Source organism: Pristiophorus japonicus, chromosome 22, assembly GCF_044704955.1.
Source record: "Pristiophorus japonicus isolate sPriJap1 chromosome 22, sPriJap1.hap1, whole genome shotgun sequence".
NCBI classification, from domain to species: Eukaryota; Metazoa; Chordata; class Chondrichthyes; family Pristiophoridae; genus Pristiophorus; species Pristiophorus japonicus.
In genome coordinates, this window is record NC_091998.1 from 25,370,347 (window position 1) to 25,390,255 (window position 19,909).

The 19,909-nt window shown below is 45.7% G+C and overlaps 2 protein-coding genes across 8 annotated transcripts in view; one reads left to right on the forward strand and one right to left on the reverse strand.

Annotated features, from left to right (window-relative positions):
- The first annotated feature begins 211 nt into the window (after positions 1-211).
- Positions 212-3,578, forward strand: LOC139235188 (steroidogenic acute regulatory protein-like). The gene is made up of 7 exons (XM_070866408.1): positions 212-275; positions 584-700; positions 1,383-1,528; positions 2,148-2,306; positions 2,407-2,591; positions 2,700-2,793; positions 3,468-3,578. Exons 1-7 carry the CDS (start codon positions 212-214, stop codon positions 3,576-3,578), a joined length of 876 nt encoding a protein of 291 aa, XP_070722509.1.
- Positions 3,579-5,024: 1,446 nt separating this feature from the next.
- Positions 5,025-19,909, reverse strand: part of LOC139234909 (A disintegrin and metalloproteinase with thrombospondin motifs 14) — a 244,455-nt gene continuing 229,570 nt past the window's right edge. For 5 of the 7 annotated variants that reach the window (XM_070865779.1, XM_070865778.1, XM_070865781.1 and 2 more), the window contains 3 exons: positions 18,768-18,897; positions 17,577-17,696; positions 5,025-7,208 (listed from right to left, as the gene is read on the reverse strand). In XM_070865779.1, coding sequence (XP_070721880.1) covers positions 6,589-7,208; positions 17,577-17,696; positions 18,768-18,897 — 870 coding nt within the window. In that variant the 3' untranslated portion in view covers positions 5,025-6,588. Of the gene's footprint in view, positions 7,209-17,576; positions 17,697-18,767; positions 18,956-19,909 lie in introns of those variants that run through there. The other 2 variants (XM_070865783.1, XR_011588361.1) reach the window with 2 other exon arrangements.

A 19,909-nucleotide genomic window follows, 5' to 3' on the forward strand; every position in this document is an offset into this window, starting at 1 on the left:
ATTGCTCAGGAGATTACCACAAGGTGATCCATGCTAATGCTACATTCATCGCTCCCTCTGCTTCTGTCCTTGAATGCTGTATTCATCTGGTGAGTATCTATCTGCACTCTTCTTATCTGAAATGCTGGCCTTCATGCGATGAGTATAAAGGCAGAGCAACTGTACAAGTGAAGCACCAGCTCAGAACAGAGCAGGAAATTGCCTGAAAGCCATGTTACCAGCAACATTCAAATTGTTCTGTGGGATCTCACATCAGCATTTCAGGAACATGACAGGTAAATTAATGCCCATTTTGGAACTATTTAAGTATCTTTTAATGTGTGTACAGTCTGCTGCTAATTCAAAGTTTTTTTTACACTAAAACATCAATCATCAAATAATTTAAATTAAGTAATACAAGTAATGTAAAGTGGAAATTTTAATATTAAAAAGATTTAAGGATAACATACTTTGAATGAAGCAAACTTTAATTGTGAGGAGACTGTAATAACTTACGTGCCTATCTCTGGTGTGTGAGGCAATGATGCACTAAGTCAGGTTAAAAGGATTTATTTGAAGCTTTTCAATTTCCTTTCTGGTGCAGGATTGAAGAGAACTGCAGTGGCCGCACTAGCACATGAACTAAGAAGAATGAAAATAAGAGACTATTTTCTGTCAAGCACCTGGGATACTCCAGCCCAGAAAAGGACCCGTCGTGGAGGTATGCATTTATTTTGACATGCTTTCTTTGTATTGCTGAGGTATTAACTGCAAGACTCCACAATATCTGTTAAGGGCAATTCCACACTTTGGTGTTCCCGGCAATAATGCGACGATAATAAAATGCACGGCTCCTTTAATGGTGCTGGCAGTGAGCCACACAGAGCCCGAAGATCCTAGGTTCGGGCCTTGGTTGCAATCAAGGCAGCTTATCTCGGCTTGAGTAACGGTATAGGAGCAGCTTAGGCCTCAGTGCCACTAGGCTGGGGAGTACATTTGACCAGATCACCTGCTTCTTTGTTGGCTGTTCAGTAACCCCTGGTTACTGGATTGATAGAATTTTGTTCGGTAAGGTGAGAGCTAAGATACAGATTAGCCATGATTTAATTCAATGGCGAAACAGGCTTGAGGAACGGAATGGCCCACTCCTGTTCCTATGAAAATGCACAGGCGAGGGCAGAATCAGGCTTGGCTGCGAGGCCTCCATGGTTCAATAGCCTGCAACTACCATATTCAGGCTGATAGAATGTGTACTTGGACAAAGCCCAAGGAATGTTTCCCAAACTAGTCACTACTTAAAAAGTATAGAGGAGAAAAGTATTGGGGAGGAAGAGGGTATGTTAAGTATATATACCGAAGTACTGTTTATCTGATTTTGCTATAATATTTGGTTTTTATCACAGTTTTCAAGGTAGAAGATGAAAGGCTGGAAATAAACAGGGCTCTCAACACAGAAGAATTGTCCTATGTTAAGCAAGGCGAAGAAGCTTTACAAAAAGCTCTAGGCATTTTAAACCAAGATGCTGGATGGACAACGGAAATCAAAATGGTAATTTTCTTCCTTTTGCTGGAACCTTTGAAACGAGTGATCAGAAGAATCTCTCTGGCATGATTGAATTAGTTGTACATTAAAAGTAGTTACTAAATTCCCCAAGCCTCCAAAGAGGGTTGAGTAAGTCACATTATTCGGTCTTATTGGTCACAGTATTAGGGTGCCAAAGAATTTGTTTTAACACCTTAAGAACAAGGCTACAATGGTGGTCGAGAGGCTAAATTCATCCTTTGGTACTGAGCCCTGCAGACTTGGTTAGAGCCAGGTTTGATGCCTGATCTAAGTTGAGCTATTATCAAAGCTGGAGTGGAATTGAGAGTGTTATAATTGGTCCTTACCCCTAGGCTATGACTGATAAAAGTCATCCAAGGTTGCTATTTCTATTCACTATATAGTATCTCCTGCTGAATGTGTATGTGTGTTGAGTGAGGTCAGCTGTGGTGCCTCCAAGGTTGAATAACTTGCCAACACTCACTGTCCAGGCTCACCGATGAAGAGTTGAGAGTTGGATAGAATGCAGGAGGAAAACTAATACAAGTCCCCAGTGAGATAAAAGAAGGGGACAAAAGTGATGATCAATGGTTTTAATAAGGAATATTTACCTCTTTTCTTTCAGGAAAATGGTGACAATGTTGTGAGCAAAGTTCTGCCTGGAATTGGAAAGGTCTTCAAATTGGAGGCTGTTCTGGATGCAACAATGGAACATGTGTATAATGAACTGTATGAAAAAATAGACCAAATGAGCTTGTGGAATCCAAGCGTCAAACACGTACATGTAGGTTAACTAGAAATCTTCCTTTTTACACATTCAATACACTTTGGCTAGTTTGCCTGGGAATCTAATTTTGACAAATGTTTCTTAACATTTCATTCAGGTCCTGCAAAAAATTGGTAAAGAAACCATGGTAACTCATGAAATCATGGGCGACACAGCTGGAAACATCATTGGAAAGAGAGACTTTGTGAGTGTGAGGCATTGCTGGAAAGAAGGGTCATATTGCTACTTGGCTGGAATAGCTACAGAATCCAAGTTCATGCCACCGCAGAAAGGCTTCGTAAGGTACGGAACAGCTGCAGAAAATTGTGATTAACTCATTCAAATTCTCTTCTATTGCAAATAGCTAAAAACGTGAAACAATGTTTTCTAAGACATGTTTTCTCCTATCAGAGCGGAAACTGGGCCTTCCTGTATTACGCTACATCCAGCAGGCAACGACAAGAAGACGACTCAATTTACTTGGCTTCTCAGCATGGACCTTAAGGTTAGTTTGTTGCTTTACGTTGTGTTTCTACTTCCAGTTTTTCCTCCAGGTTTGTCGCTCACTGCTTTTCCTGTGAGCTGTAACAGATGGCTCAAAATGCACGGTCACTGGTTTGGTATTCCACCCAAGTGGCCATTCTTTATACTTGAGCCTAGAGGGTTAGAACAAAATCTTTCAAATCCCCACACTATTGGATCTCAAATGATTTCATCCTTAGTGTCAGTTATTGAAACATGGGCAGCTCACATCACAGCCTAATCCAAACACATACAACTTTCTAGTGGGTGTGGTCACTGAATAATGAGCTAGAGTAGGACCTCAGGCTGTATTTAGTCTTCCCTAAGTGGGGGAGTGGGGTAGATACTGATTCCAATTGCATCGCCTTCATCGGAATCAACTTAGCACAGTCCAAATATGGACTCTAGGACCTTCCTGACCTGCATGGTATCACAGCAAACGATGCATTAAGCTCGCTGACTAACTACATTATAAGATCATTATTGTTAAAATCATTTTAGAACAACAGCTATGAATTAAAATAAAAACTGTTTTATAACTATTAAGACCAGTAGTTTCTCTTTAAATATTCTACACTTAAGTGAACATGTCTGTTTTTGCATACACTTGATAAAATGTTGGAACTCCTTATTAAAGATGTATATTTTTCTTTACAGGGTTGGCTACCAAAGTCCCTTATCAATCAAGCATTGTCACAGGCACAGGTGGATTTTGCAGAACACTTACGCCAGCAACTCTCCACTAATTCATTCTCTGTATCCTGCTGAATTCATAGGGAGCAACCAAGAGCAATGCAGATATAAATGGAATCAATAGAAGGCACCTTGCAGTTGGTCAGTTAGCTGATGTGCTGTAACAAAGATAACTCATAGCAATTAATTAAGGCTTGGAAGGAATCAAGGAAACAAACCAATTGCCTGTAGGTTTGCTGTGGCATTAGATACATGAGACAAGTTATTTATTTATTCTGCAAAATATTTCCAAGTGCACATTTGCGAAGTGAAGAGAGAATATTTTGTGGAACTCATGCAAGCATCTGACGATACACATGTCTACTCTATAAAAACACAGCCAAAATAACAGGCTGTTTCAGTAGCTGTGTTAATATTTCAGAAGGTGTAAGCAGTACATGAAGTGCAGGAAGCTCCAGACAACTGATCTGAAGTGACTGAAGACTGTTACAAATCGGGAAGTGCTGGCATGGTTTGCTGCTATTTTTGTAATAATGTTATTATTAATTTATTTCTGATTGCTCGCATGATTTGCCAGTAAACTGCTTGCAGTTCAGGATCTTTGCGTTTTTGTTTTTATTCGTTCAAATGTATTAAAAGCTGCATGGGTATGTTTCCTGCTGCTGGTACTGATAGAGGGTTAAATCAACAGGAGTAGAAAACCGAGAATATAGTGATAGCAGCGTCGGCTGGGGCTTGCAGCACTACTGACTTTATAAGCACTAATTTGGCATGCTTGATCATACATTGCTAGTTAATGGGGCTGAATTTGCGGTCAGAGGCTGCTTGCGGGCGGATGCCTCCGACCTACAAAAAATCTACGAATTTACCTGCTGGTCCGGGAAGTTTGGCGACTTGTGCTCCTGGGTCTCTAAGTGTAGACCTGCATTGAGGCCGACATATCCCAGGGTGCAGGCGCTATGTACGGAACTCCCATTTCTGCATGTTTTAACGGGGCTAAAAATAAACCTACCTTATTGCACAGGGTTTTTAAATGTATAAATGAATTAAAATATTTTATGTTTATGTTTTTTTAAAACTCCTACGCTGGTAAAAGCAGGCCTTATGCTTTATGTTTTACCAGGCGCAAGAATTTCACGGGCATTTGCTGGGCAGAAGTTGGGCGAATAGCAACCCTATCTTCAGATGTGATGAAATCCAAGGCCATTATATTAGGGATTGCTGAATGCATCACAGCCCAGTGTGCACAATCTGACAACATAATTGTTGCACTTACATATATTTGGTAATGGTCAGAACCATTAATTTAAAGAATAAGTCGTCCATAATGTTTATCAGTAATGTATCTAACTGATAAGGGGATGAGAAGTATATTGGTTTTAAATATTACATAATGTAAATATTAACTATTTCAAGATTATAATTCAGCCTGCACGTTACAGACAGAAGGCAGTGTTTACAAAAAAACCTTTGACAAAAATAAGATACTGAAATAGCATTTATTACCACTTTTAGCATGATCCATCAGTAAACTAAACAGTGGTTTAAATAAGTATCCTAGGGACCTATTGTTTCTGCATATTATGGGTTAGTTCCTAACCAAATACAATGTTCAACAATACAATCAGCATTTAAATATTTGGACTGAGTAGAAGGATTGACAACCCCGTTAAGTGTTGAGTACACTAATTTCTTTTAACTGTACTCATCTATTTTCTTATGAAAATACTGCCCATCTCAGCAGCAAAAAGTGTTTTAAAAAACCTAATGAGCTGCATATACATATTAAACAATGAATGGTAGGTTTGTAAGTCATGCACAGCACCAAATGTAGGTCTTACATACATTCAATTTGCAGTCTATTTTGGTTTTCATCAAAGCAGATTCAAAACACTGGTTTTACATGAGGTCACATGATATCTGAAGCGGTTACAAACTGTTCACAAGCTCATGATAGACTGTAATACTTTCACAGTTATTGCTCAGCCATTGCACTATATCAGGCTAGGTGTTTAGATCTTGTACAACAATGCACAAGACCTTCGATTCCCTCAGTTTAAACTTTACATACAGTAATTTTAAAAAAATGAAAAATTATAGCCTAGAGATCTTATTTATAAAAAAATTCATTTCTCTATCTTTGAATGAGAATGCATTGACTGTAATGTGAACATACGTTGTGTACTGGTAAAGTCCAGTGGTTCTATAAATTACATTACACTGCTTTAACCTCTATTCAATTCAAACAAAGTGATGACACAAATGACTAGACATGGAGGCCATGGCTAATAAATTCTTTCAACAATGGAAAACTGAAGATTTCTTTTCAATTCAATAAATATTAAAATTAAAAGCTCTTATTCATTTATATACAGGAACTATACAAACTGCAACAAGAATTATGTTAATATATGTACTCTGTAATGAATGATGTGCCAAGCAGCAGTGTAAGGCAGGTTTGTACAAGCAACAAGACAACTAAATCTAATATAACAGCAATCATTCACTTACACATTATAAACCGATTACCTTTTAGGATGCTGACATTTACATTATATACATTATGAATGTAAATATATCATTTATTACCACAAGAATACTGAAAATGTTTTCAAGACAATATTTAAATTGCTTAAACCTAGTACATTGTATGGCACCAGGAAGCTGGAGAAGCTACATGCGCCATGTGTAGCACAACCATTCCTTAAGCATGAGATCTTTTATTTAGGTGCCAGAGGAACACAATAATTTCATCAGGGCTAAACTGTTCAATACAAATTTGAGATTCATGCCAATGCAGTTCATTTATATTAAACCAGCACCATTTTGTATCTGAAGACGTTGACCTTGGCAATATATGAGGCTGCTGTTATCTTTTACAGTACCTGCATGTATAATCATCACCATCTCGAGTGGACATGACCACAGCACACCTTCACCTGCAGCTTTAGGCTGAAACCGGCAGAAGCTGCCTCCAAGCGAGTAAGAGTATCAAGCAGTTTTTCAGAGTTATATGGTTCTACTGAGAGGATGTTGCAACACTGCAATTAGGTTTGAAGGAAAGCAGTGTTGTAGAATTGGCAATTCATGTGACGATAGGCGAGATTCTGTGGGCCAAGTCTGTTTCTGATTCACTGTCATCCCTTCTCTGCCTACTCATAGCTGTGGCGCTCCATGTGTCGCTCTCACTAGTTGTATGAGGCAAAGTCTTGTCCCGGTTTATAAACAGCTGATGAGCAGTAGTGGAGTCAAACATGCCCATGTAACTGTGCCTTGTTACCTGTTGAGCAGAAGGCAACCTGAATGTGCTTGCAAAAGCGCGAGTATTTAGCGTAGCAAAACTGTTGGTGGTTCCCTGAGATCCAGTTGCAAAAGCTTTAGTTGAAGAACTATCAGTGTCATCGGTGCTGGCAGCTGAAGTAAGAGTTGTTGGTGAACCCTCATCCTTCCTTATGGTGGTGCCTCTGTCTGTTGGATAATGGCTATGGGGGGTTGGCTTTGCCACTATTTCTGGGATAGGACTGGGATGGATGGTGCCCTCGGCATCTTCAGTCTCTGAGGCTGCCTGAGAAAAAGGAGGTGGCAAAGTTGGGTCCCTTTTGTTGCAGGATTCACAGCACAACTTATTATAACCAGGAATAGAACAGTATCTAGCCAAAACCTCCATCTGACAGAAAATTGATTTATCTCCAAGGCATGGCTCCTCTGTGAATTAAATCAAAACAAGTAGTTAGGGTTTTTTGAAAGATAGGTATATTTCAACGGATAGTGAAGTTGTATTTTACAAAAAAGAAATTCTTCAAATAGAATATTTTTTTTGATAGGAAATAAAAATACCATCATTAATTGGAGCTGTGCCCATTCCAAAAGTGACTGTTCAAGATAAAATCTCCAAAAACAAGCAATGTTTGTCTCTAGTTATGAACAAAGAAATTTGAGACTGGAGAGTCAAGTGATTGTGTACTTTCCAAAGAAATATAGCAACGCATAATAATTTGTAAGCTCTGAGTTGATCTCACTAGGCTCAGAGGTGAAATTATCATGTTTTCTTAACTGATGTTAAGCTCTGCCTTGCATTAGGGTGTATGCGAGAAACCTCCCAGCCGAATACCATGCCCTCAGAATTTGCTTCCAGTATACCAGAGGAGCTATTCAGTGTCTACTCACAGCAGCTTGTTTAGTTTCATTTAACCTCCTTCTGTTCAATGTCTTTTGTCTTTGCATTTATAACTCTTTTACCTTTCATTCCAGATTTGCAACCATAAGTGAATGTAGCTCTGGAAGCCCCTACTGGTGGTCTTGCACATTAGTGTAGGGTCATCAGTTCTCATCTGCAAGGCGAGCAAGTTGTGTCTGTAGGAAGGATAGTAACTCCAGGTCACAGAGAAAGGCAGGGTTGACCAGACTGATTCCCGGGATGGTGGGACTGACCTATCAAGAAAGACTGGATCAACTGGGCTTGTATTCACTGGAGTTCAGAAGAATGAGAGGGGACCTCATAGAAACGTTTAAAATTCTGACGGGTTCAGACAGGTTAGATGCAGGAAGAATGTTCCCAATGTTGGGGAAGTCCAGAACCAGGGGTCACAGTCTAAGGATAAGGGGTAAGCCATTTAGGACCGAGATGAGGAGAAACTTCTTCACCCAGAGAGTGGTGAACCTGTGGAATTCTCTACCACAGAAAGTAGTTGAGGCCAATTCACTAAATATATTCAAAAGGGAGTTAGATGAAGTCCTTACTACTCGGGGGATCAAGGGGTATGGCGAGAAAGCAGGAAGGGGGTACTGAAGTTTCATGTTCAGCCATGAACTCATTGAATGGCGGTGCAGGCTAGAAGGGCTGAATGGCCTACTCCTGCACCTATTTTCTATGTTTCTATGAATGGTAGGGGTGGAATGGAAGGCTAGCTAGGGGGAGCTGGAGGGTAATTGGCACAGTCTGAAACAGTTTACTAGTCTATGGTTCAAGAGAAGCAAGATTGCTTCAAAAAGTATTAGTTTGCTGGAGTATGTCTTGTGTGGGTGCAGTTAGACCAAATCCTTCTCTGTGAGCTATATGGCAATTCAGTCCTGGTCGGTATATTTCCCTCCGATGACACTGGCTGCCTGCCCTTATCCAGCTGGCAATATAAAGTTTCGAACTGGGGGAAATTCCAGGATTTTTAGTTCTTCTGCCAAACTTTACAAGGCTATATTCTGTAAGCTCCTCCATCATGTATTGCACCCTCTGAAACACATTTAAAATAGTCACTATCATACCAGTAGATAAATAAGGAAAAAACCATACCCACCAATATGCCTCTTCAACATTGACTACACGATATCAGTCAAGATCCTTGCTTCTAGATTAGTGAAGTTGCCTCGGCTGATCCACTTAGACAAATAAGCTTTATATCAGGCTGACCAGAGAGAAGTGACTATTCAGTATGGTGCAGCAACACTCTTACCCTAGGACAATCACTTGTCAGACGAAAGACATTCAACAGGGTAGAGTGGAGCTACCTTCTTCAGACAGTCGAGAGAATGGCCATTGATAACAAATTCAAAAAGTGGATTCAAATTCTGTACTCACACTCATATTCTGCACTAACGGCCTCAGGTGAACTATATTCATCATAAGGACCAGAAAAGGATATTGTGTGCATAGACACCCAAATAACTTTGCTCCCCCACAGTTCCTCGTTTTTCACCCTTTAGAAAATACTCAGCAATATCAAGCAGTTTGAGATCTGTTTTGCAGGGTCACTCAACACCCAAACCAGCTCCTTGGAGTAGAAAATGGCCCAGAACAAATGGTGAAATAAGCTAGAAACAATGGGCCCAAGTTTAGAACAATAGAACGGTGCAGCCCCAACCTGGATGCCCGTTTTTCGCGCCACAAAGTGTGCCTAAAAAAACCTCACCTATTCTCCGGCTCCCTGCAGGCCCTCTGGAGCTCGGCACGGCGCAGCACAAGCTGTGGGGGGCGGAGCCAGGTCCCTGCGCTGAAAACAGTGCCGGGACCTCTGCACAGGCGCGCTACAGTGGGCGCGCATGTGCAGCAGTTCCAGGCGCCCAAAACAGTGTGCGAGGGGCCCGAAGCACGCAGCCCCAAGCCCTGGCCGAATGGCCTCACTGGGGCTGCGTCGATAAGGCTGTCTCCCACGCACAGCTCCTGCTTCCTCCGGACCGGGACCCGGCCCGACTTGACTCCCGCTCACCGCCCCCCGACGCGACCTTTGCTTCCCCCGCTCCCGACCTCCCCCCTCCGACCTCCGCTCCCGACCTCTCTCCCCTCCACTCCCCCACCCGACAACCGACCTCCGCTCCCGACCTGACATCCGCTCCCGACCTCCCCCCCGACCGACCTCCACCCCCCCCCCCCCGACTGACCTCCGCTCCCGACCTCTCTCCCCCCCGCACCTCCACAACCTCACTCCACTCCCGACCTCCGCCCCGCCGCCACCGACCCGACCTGCGCTCCCCCCGACCGACCAACCCGCGTTCCCGACCCCCCCCGGACCCCAGACCCGATGCTATCTACCTGTCAATCCGTTAAGCCTAAGCTCAAAGTCTTGGGCCCAGCCCGATCAGCCTCCCTCTCCTTTCTTTCTCTCTCTCCTCTCTCTCTCTTCCCCCCACCCTTCCCTTCTCACCCCCTCCCCCCCTTCCTCCCTCCCTCCCCTCCTTCTCTTCTCACTCCCCCTCCCATCCCCTCCCTCCCCCCACCCTTCTCTTCTCACCGCCCCTCCCCTCCCTCCCCCTTCTCTTCTCAACCTCTCCCCTTCCCCTGCTCACCCCCCCTCCCCTCTCTACCTTCTCAACCACCCTCCCCTCCCTCCCTTCTCAACCCCCCCCTCCCTCCCTTCTCAACCCCCCCCTCCCCTCCCTCCTCACCCCCCCCTCCCCTCCCCTCCCCTCCCTCCCTTCTCACCCCCCCTCCCCCCCCTCCCTTCTCACCCCCACCTTCCCTCACTCCCTTCTCACCCCTACCTCCTCTCCCTCCCTTCTCACCCCCCCTCCCTTCTCACCCCCCACTCCCCTCTCTCCCTTCTCACCCCCCTCCCCTCCCCCCCTTCACACCCCCCTCCCTTCTCACACCCCCACTCCCCTCCCTCCCTTCTCACCCCCCACTCCCCTCCCTCCCTTCTCACCCCCCACTCCCCTCCCTCCCTTCTCACCCCCCCTCCCCTCCCTTCCTTCCTTTTCACCCCCCCTCCCCTCCCTTCCTTCTCACCACCCCTCCCCTCCCTTCCTTCTCACCACCCCTCCCCTCCCTCCCTTCTCACCCCCCTCCCCTCCCTCCCTTCTCACCCCCCTCCCCTCCCTCCCTTCTCACCCACCCTCCCTTCTCACCCCCCCTCCCCTCCCTCCCTTCTCACCCACCTTCCCCTCCCTCCCTTCTTACCCCACCCTCCCTTCTCACCCACCCTCCCCTCCCTCCCCTCCCTCCCTTCTCACCGCACCTCCCCTCCCCTCCCTCCCTTCTCACCCCCCCTCCCCTCCCTCCCTTCTCACCCACCTCCCCTCCCTCCCTTCTCAACCCCCTCCCCTCCCTCCCTTCTCACCCCACTCCCCTCCCTCCCATCTCACCCCCCTCCCTTCTCACCCCCATCCCCTCCCTCCCTTCTCATCCCCCCATCCCCTCACCCCCCTCTACTCCCTCCCTTCTCACCCTCCCTCCCTTCTCATCCTCCCTCCCTTCTCACCCCCCCTCCCCTCCCTCCCCCCTCCCTCTCCCTCCCTTCTCACCCCCCCATCCCCTCCCTCCCTTCTCACCCCCCCATCCCCTCCCTCCCTTCTCACCCCCCCATCCCCTCCCTCCCTTCTCACCCCCCCATCCCCTCCCTCCCTTCTCACCCCCCCATCCCCTCCCTCCCTTCTCATCCCCCATCCCCTCCCTCCCTTCTCACCCCCACCTCCCCTCACTCCCTTCTCCACCCCCACCTCCCCTTCCTCCCTTCTCACCCCCCCTCCCTTCTCACCCCCCACTCCCCTCCCTCCCTTCTCACCCCCCTCCCCTCCCTCCCTTCTCACCCCCCTCCATTCCCTCCCTTCTCACACCCCCACTCCCCTCCCTCCCTTCTCACTCCCCACTCCCCTCCCTCCCTTCTCACCCCCCCTCCCCTACCTCCCTTCTCACCCCCCCTCCCCTACCTCCCTTCTCACCCCCCCTCCCCTCCCTTCCTTCTCACCCCCCCTCCCCTCCCTTCCTTCTCACCCCCCCTCCCCTCCCTTCCTTCTCACCACCACCCCCCTCCCCTCCTTCCCTTCTCACCCCCCCTCCCCTCCCTCCCTTCTCACCCACCCTCCCCTCCCCTCTCACCCCCCTCCCCTCCCTCCCTTCTCACCCCCCCTCCCTCCCTTCTCACCCCCCCTCCCCTCCCTCCCTTCTCACCCCCCATCCCCTCCCTCCCTTCTCACCCCCCCTCTCCTCCCTCCCTTCTCACCCCCCCTCCCCTCCCTCCCATCTCACCCCCCTCCCCTCCCTCCCATCTCACCCCCCTCCCTTCTCACCCCCCCATCCCTTCTCACATCCCCCATCCCCTCCCTCCCTTCTCATCCCCCCCTCCACTCCCTCCCTTCTCACCCTCCCTCCCCTCCCTCCCCCCCATCCCCTCCCTCCCTTCTCACCCCCCATCCCCTCCCTCCCTTCTCATCCCCCCCATCCCCTCCCTCCCTTCTCATCCCCCCCATCCCCTCCCTCCCTTCTCACCCCCCCATCCCCTCCCTCCCTTCTCACCCCCCCTCCCCTCCCTCTGTTCTCACCCCCCTCCCCTCCCTCCGTTCTCACCCCCTTCCCCCCCTTCTCACCCCCCTCCCCTCCCACCCTTCTCAACCCCCCCCCCCCCTCACTGTCAGAAACACAGACACTGAGACAGAGAGTGAGAGAGACACTGACAGAGACACACAGGGGCCGGGGGGTGGGGGGGGGGGGCGTCCCGGTGCTGCAGTCAGTAAGTAGAAAATGTTTTATTTATTGATTTAACAAAAAAAAAATTATTATTTTTTTTTGATTGATTATTGGTTGATTTATTGATGTATTTATTGATGATGGCTCTTTTTGTAAAACTGAAGTGTTTAATGTTCTCTTTTAAACCCCCCCCCCCCCCCATTCCCTACGCCTGATTTGTAACCTACGCCTGATTTTCTAAGTGTAGACAAGGTTTTTCTGAGCGTACAAAAATCTACACTTACTCCATTCTAAGTTAGTTTGGAGTATGTTTTCACTGCCTAAACTTTCAAAACGGGTGTAAGTGGCCGGACACGCCCCCTTTAAAAAAAAAATCTGTTCCAAACTGAAACTGTTCTAACTGACTAGAACTGGAGCAAACTAAATGCCGAGAATTGCAATTTCTAAGATACTCCATTCTAAACCAGTTGCTCCAAAAAAACAGGAGCAACTCAGGCCGCAACTTGGCCCCAATGATCTGACCACACATAGCTAAGATAGTGATCACAAGCAACACGACTGCTAGTAGGAAGGACCGCATTATTTATGAGAGATAAAGTATTAAACCCTGGGGACAAGAGCAAATTGCTTCAACCATAAACCTGCATCACTCCTAGCATAAGCACAACACAGCAACAAACAAGAATGTATCAATGTATCCCTCCTGCAAACTCTGTGTAATCAAAATATACAGTAGATTCACAAAAACATCCATATGAATGCAAATCTTGAACATACAATGAAAACTGAATTTTTTACCTTCTTCTTTACCCAATTTCAAGTTTACAATGAAAACATATCCACTTCAATCCTATGAACCAAAATGGTTAAAGTGATGTGGCCAACTTAGCTAACCCTAATTATCTAACAATAATCTGCAAAACAGGCATCTTCAATTTAAGTGATAAACCAAAGCCACCCTTGCCTCTTATTATCTCTGCCTATGTGTATTCACCAAGCATAACTGCAACTGATTATTACTGTGATGTTAATTTTCAGTTCTACATATGACTAGTTCTCTGTAACTAAGATTTAGCCATGCATTAGGAAGGGAGCTTGACAATATACCGTGTTGACTTGTTTTGACTGTGCTGTACCATTTTCACAGAACCATGTAGCATCACTACAGTCAGTTTCACTCAGTTGGCAGCAATCTCCTGCAAGTTAAACATTCATCTCATTGCTGTTCTAGAACTTAGCTGCACGCAAAATGGCTGCTTTGTTAAAACTTAGCCAAGCTTAATTGTTTGAGGTAAAATGCTTCCTTTTAAAAAAAAATCACGCTGGGCAGAAACATACACGGCCTCCTTCCATCAGGCCACGTAAAGCCAAGGGCCTGTGCAGTAGCACCAATGCGCTATGACTGAAAGCTACTTTAAACAGACTTCACAGTAAAATTGCTAGCCAAACCAAAATAAAAATAGCAGGGACTAAGGAGATGCTTGTGAGAGCACAGAGTCTGAAGAATAAAAACAACCCAACGAGGTAATCTATTTATCTTCATTATAATATCCTTCACACACCACGGAATCTGGGAAGAAGGGCCCTGCTGAGTGTTCCCAACCTTTGCTGCAAGACAGATCTTCCAAAAGCAGGCCCTGTGCATTTGCTAAATATAAACAGTAAGACTTAATTATCTACAAGGCCTACTAAATCAGGCCTGCGACCTCCAAGGTGTGTTTTTTTACATTTACTTACCTGAATGTGTAGCCAGAGGAGCAGGAGTACCTGAGAAAGCCTGAGAAACATGTCTTTGTTGTCAATCAAACCGTGGGTATACTGCTTGAATGGTATGGCATACGATTACCATCTTGTACTTTCTTGTTTATTTTGATCGATTAATCTTTTTTGTTTATTTTGATCGATTAATCTGTGATCCAATATAATATAGAGGCCTCCAGATTTTATGGACACAATGAAGCATGGAGAGTAGTAACCTCCTACTTACTGCTTGGGTTGCATATAATCAATAGCCAAATGCTATATTATTTTGTCAAGGCTGGGGGAAATGATCTGCCAATGTGAAGATCTCCAGCTGACTTCAAAAGCACTTTTACAGCCAAAGGATAAATGCAGAATCTGTTGTAGTTGTGAGAGTAGGATTGCGAGGAGCAGATCCAAGCATGGCCTTAGATCCAACTTTCATTCATGTACCATCATCTGTTACAGCAGGCTGCAAATAATCTTTAGTGACTTAGCTACTTCGTGACTTAGCTATTCTATACATTATGGACTCAATTTTCCCCAAAGCATTTTTTTTTACATACTTGAAGAGTTCCGCCCGATTTTTGGTGGTCTAAGTATGCCCCCAAAAATATTCTAAGTTTTCCTGTTAGATTTCTACATTTTGGTGTGGCGTAACCCGATCTTTAGTTTTGGGAGTGGAGCCTTGCTCTGCGCCAAAAAGATCAGGCTGCCATGGTCACCAGGGACACAATGCGAGCTGAGCTGAGGCTGCAAGTGAAGCATACAGCCAGCCAGACAGCCTTCGGGCAGGGTTGGAGGTATTGCTGCTATGTGTTTTTCAATTCTTTCAGTGTGTCCAGGAATCTGCTGCGCCGATTTCCTTAACTCTCCCGAAGGTTTTTCTGCAGAGGCCACATAAGCTGGCCTAAGCACAATTGGAGTAACTCTCAGCTGGCCAAACTTTCCTAAATGGCCATAATTGGTGCAGGTGGCTGGTTGCGCCCCTTTGGTTGAAAAAAAAACTGACCTAAAAAAATTGTAACTAACTGAGTTACACTGGTGCAAATTGATTTGAAAAACCAGAGTTTCCCCACTTAGGCCAAAAAGAGCAGCCTGCTCCAAATAAATGGTACAAATCACTGGGGAAAATTGAGCCCATTAGAAGTAAACCATGTTGAAATGCAACATCTCATTCTTTGCATGTGACAGCTTTGAACCAGAAAGATGTTATTATTTTGAACACTGCTGCTTTCAGGTTGAGTAGTTTTATAGTAGAGCTAATGGTATAACTATCGTCAGGTTCATAGCCTCAAATCTTCCAGCAATTCTCTTTGCTATTTGTCAGCCGTGGTAGCACCCTCACATCTGAGTCAGAAGGTTGTGGGTTCAAATATTGCTCCAAAGACTTGAGAAATATATAGGCTGACACTTAAGTGCCAGGAAATGACTATCTCCAACAAGTGAGCATCTAACCATCGCCCCATGACATTTAACGGCAATACCATCACTGAATCCCCCCACTATTAACATCCTGGGGGCCACCACTGACCAGAAACTTAACTGGACCAACCACATAAATACTGTGGCTACACAAGCAGGTCAAAGGCTGAGTATTCTGTGACGAGTGACTCGCCAAATCCTTTCCACCATCTACAAGCCACTAGCCAGGAGTGTGATGGAATACTCTCCACTTGCCTGGATGAGCGCAACTCCTACAACAACACTCAAAAAGCTTGACGCCATCCAGCACAAAGCGGCCCATTTGATAGGCACCCCATCCACTTCCTTAAACATTCAGTCCCTCCAGCACTGGCACTCTGTGGCTGCAGTTGTGTACCATCTACAAGACGCACTGCAGCAATTCGCCAAGCCTTCTTCGGCAGCACCTCCCAAACCCGCAACCGCTACCACCTAGAAGGACAGCAGGCACAAGGGAACATCCTGACTTGGAAATATATCGCTGTTCCTTCATCGTCACTGTGTCAAAATCCTAGAACTCCCTACCTAACAGCACTGTGGGAGTACCTTCATCACACGGAATGCAGCAGTTCAACAGGGTGGCTGACCACCACCTTCTCAAGGACAGGCAATAAATGTTGGCCTTGCCAGCGACACCCACATCTTGTGAATGAAAAAAAAAAGATATTCATACAATTTCCCAGCATTTATACTGGTGTGGAACTTATCATCCACCTATCCATGTAAAATGAGTGTTCAGGGCTGCTAAGAAATAAAATTAGAGAGCAAGCTCTGTAGCAGCACTTTGAGACAATTTCTGGACCTTTTTTCGGTTTCTTTCTAGTTTCCACTTGTTGATCAGGATGCTTTGTACAAAGTGTTTTGGCACTGATTTTTTTTTGGTTTATCCATGCTATTGGGACAATGAGAATCTATCTTTACTTATGTTTCTCAGAAGAAGAGAATATTGGAAGGATGCCAGGCAGGCCAGTGTGTACCAGTGGCAGGCTGTCCCCTCCTGCCAATATTCTCCCCTCCTGCATTTACAGGTAGACACACCTGGCAATCACCATGCAGAACTGACTCCAGCTGCAGAGCTGAGTCATTTGCTACAAGGATATTTGCAGCTAAACATACACCATAGGGCTGGCACTGACAGATGCAGAAGTACATCTTCAAGTTCTTTTTCCTTTGACTCCTTCCAGGTAAACTGCAATACTGCTTATGGGGAAGGGGCTCTGAAATAGAAAGTGGGACCCCTCTCTCATTACCAATCCATTCACATCATCTCCTCTTAATAGTTATCAAATAGGGGGTTGGGATGTTGTACAACACTTAGCCACAGACTTGGTTTCCTATCTCTACCAACCATTTTTGTTTTGGCAACATTGAAATATATATTAAAAATATTCGCCGCCATTATAAGGGTTACCAAAATTTGAACCCCTTAGGAGTAACTTACCTTTAAGTGGCTGTATGCCTTTAAATTTATCCATTCTGTCTTTATGGACTGTTTAAATGCAGATTCCCACTTACAAACTCCCAATACCAGACCTAATATGGGTCGATAACATGTCCACACAAATCTGATGTTGCAAAATCACACATTAATGATCAGGATGGTGCTAGCAACACATTCCCTGATCAGCGGTTCAAATGGAAAATCTACAGATCTATGTCTAAAAGGAGATAACCAGCCCCTTAAAAAAAAAAAGCCCGAACAGCTACCACCATTGTCTCCAAATACATTCTTAACTGCATTCACAGATTCAAGGGTAGATTTTCAGAATCTGCGCTCCCCAGCTAATTGTAAATTTTCTGTGTGTTAATTTCAACAGATGAAAAACTTGGCTGGCCACAAAACGAGGCAGCGAACCTCCACAACCAATATTGTGATTAGTATCCCAATGTGCGAATCCAGGAAGGTTCATTCATAAAATCTACCCCAATATTCAAATATCATAGTCACAAGGAATAGCTGGTAAAATGAAAATTACTTGTTGAAATTTTATGAACAGGCTTCTCTGGAACAAGCTGCGACACCCAGTGGCCTCGTGGAGTCACCTGATCAATGGTTTCCATGCTTGGAGTAAAAACCGAGGACTTTCCTAAATGGGCTAAAAAGATTTGAGAAAGTTAACATTTTATTTTACTTTTCATCCTACAAAATTGCAAACACAGCTGCATTAAAAACAAGAGTTACATTTTCTAGATTAACACATTGGCACAGAATATCACCTAGTGGGAACGCATATTGGGAACTCAGGCCTGAAGATCACCGTGCCCTGTACAATTTTCTGTCCATTGATTTTAATGGACAGAAAATTATATCATCATCATAGGCGGTCCCTCGAACGAGGATGACTTGTTTCCACACCAAAAGGGATGAGTTCACAGATGTTTCAATGAAGGACCCGATATTCCAGTCCTGAACTCCAGGGGTGGAAGATGCCCGTGTGTGGATTTTTTTTTAAATGTGTGGTGATTGTTGAACATCAGCCACCACATGGGCTTGACAGAGCTAGGCTTTATCCAGTGGCAAGGGTTAACCAGGATGACTGGAGATCTGCTCCGCTGCACGGACCTAGGACGCACACAAATCGCAGTGTGGGCTGGTTCGTGCTTCCCCTGGACCCTTGGCTCTTCTGGACCCCGTACCCTCATTTTCCGCACCTCCGCTATAACCTTGCTGCTCCTCCGCTGTGCCTGGACCCCGCTGATGTTCCAGCCCATGTACTAACCGGCGACCTGGGCCTTGATGACGTCACCCAGTCGCCCAACTCAAAGTCGTCACACACTTGGGACAACTCGCGCTGGAAGCTGTGGTGGCATGCTCCAGCTCTTATATTCCTGACCTGCGGTGGTGTCCTCTCGCAGGTCGGGGTGGCCCACAGAAAATTATATGCTGGCACGCTGACCTTTGCATCGAAATTGCCAACATGCACTCCCCATCACCGAAAGATCTGCTTTGGGAGCACTAATTCCTAAAATCTACCTCCATGTAACTATGTATTTCAAAAGAAATCAACATTAAAAAGTGTTATTAAAAAATTGCTGCTTCTGTAAATTCCACAGAATTCAGTTAGCGTGTGCTGAGTGTGACAATCTGAACAACACTGATTACTACAACACAGTCAGAGAACACAATGAAATGAGGCCAGCACACTCACACATGGCTACGTCCTTACCATTGCACTGTACCACTTTGCATACTTGTACGGTCTCAGGCTTTTCACCCTTGCAATGACTGATGCTGTTATCACTGCCTCGGCACACCACCTGCCGTTGTTGGATACCTTCTCCACAAGTCACAGAGCACTGGGTCAAGAAAATCCAAGGACAGAGAAACAAGAGTGATGATCTGGCACATGTAAATCTGGCAACAGGAATTGCAAATATGCAAAATTAACCATTCCTCAAGATCATTTTTATTGTGTTCCGAACACAGGTGAGGCTGCACACAGGGAGGTTAAAGTAACAGTGACCTCAGTCTTTAATAAGACACTAAAGAGTAAGGAACAGGCCTTAGGGGCCGGCTTATATACAGTGCTCCCAAGGGATGCAGGGAACCCTTGGGACGTCAGGGGATGAGCTCACTGGTGGCGGAACATGAGAGTGCAAGCTCCACTGGGGAGATGATGCCCTCGCGTTGCAGCCTGTCCAGCTCGATTTCCACACTCTCCCTCATCATGTGAGGTACCGCTCGCGCCTCGTGGTGAATGGGTCGTGCCTCTGGGACCAAGTGGATCCGCACCTGCCCCCCGGAAAAGTTTCCAATGCCTGGCTCAAAAAGGGGAGGAAATTTGTTAAGAACCTGGGCACATGAGGCCTCATCGACATGTGATAGCGCTCGGATGTCATCCCAGTTCCAGCGGATTTTGCCCAGCCAGCTCCTGCCAAGCAGAGTGGGGCCATCGCTCGGGACAATCCAGAGTGATAGTTCGTGCACCGTGCCCTCGTAGGTGACCTTGACCATGGCGCTGCCCAGGACAGTGATAAGCTCTTTGGTGTACATTCTCAGTTTCGTGTGGACGGGGCTCAGGGCTGGTTTGAATGCCTTGTTGCACCACAGTCTCTCAAACATCTTTTTACTCATGATGGATTGGCTAGCGCCAGTGTCCACTTCCATGGCTACGGGTAAACCATTCAATTTTACGTTTAGCATTATAGGTGGACATTTCGTCAAAAATGTGTGCACCCTGTGTACTTCAGCATCTACCTCCTCTCTCGGAGGCTCAAAATTGCTTTGATCCACCATGGACAGATCTTCCTCTGCCATGTGGTGGTTAGCAGGTTTTGCAGAGCTTGCAGCTCATTTGCAAACTCGTTG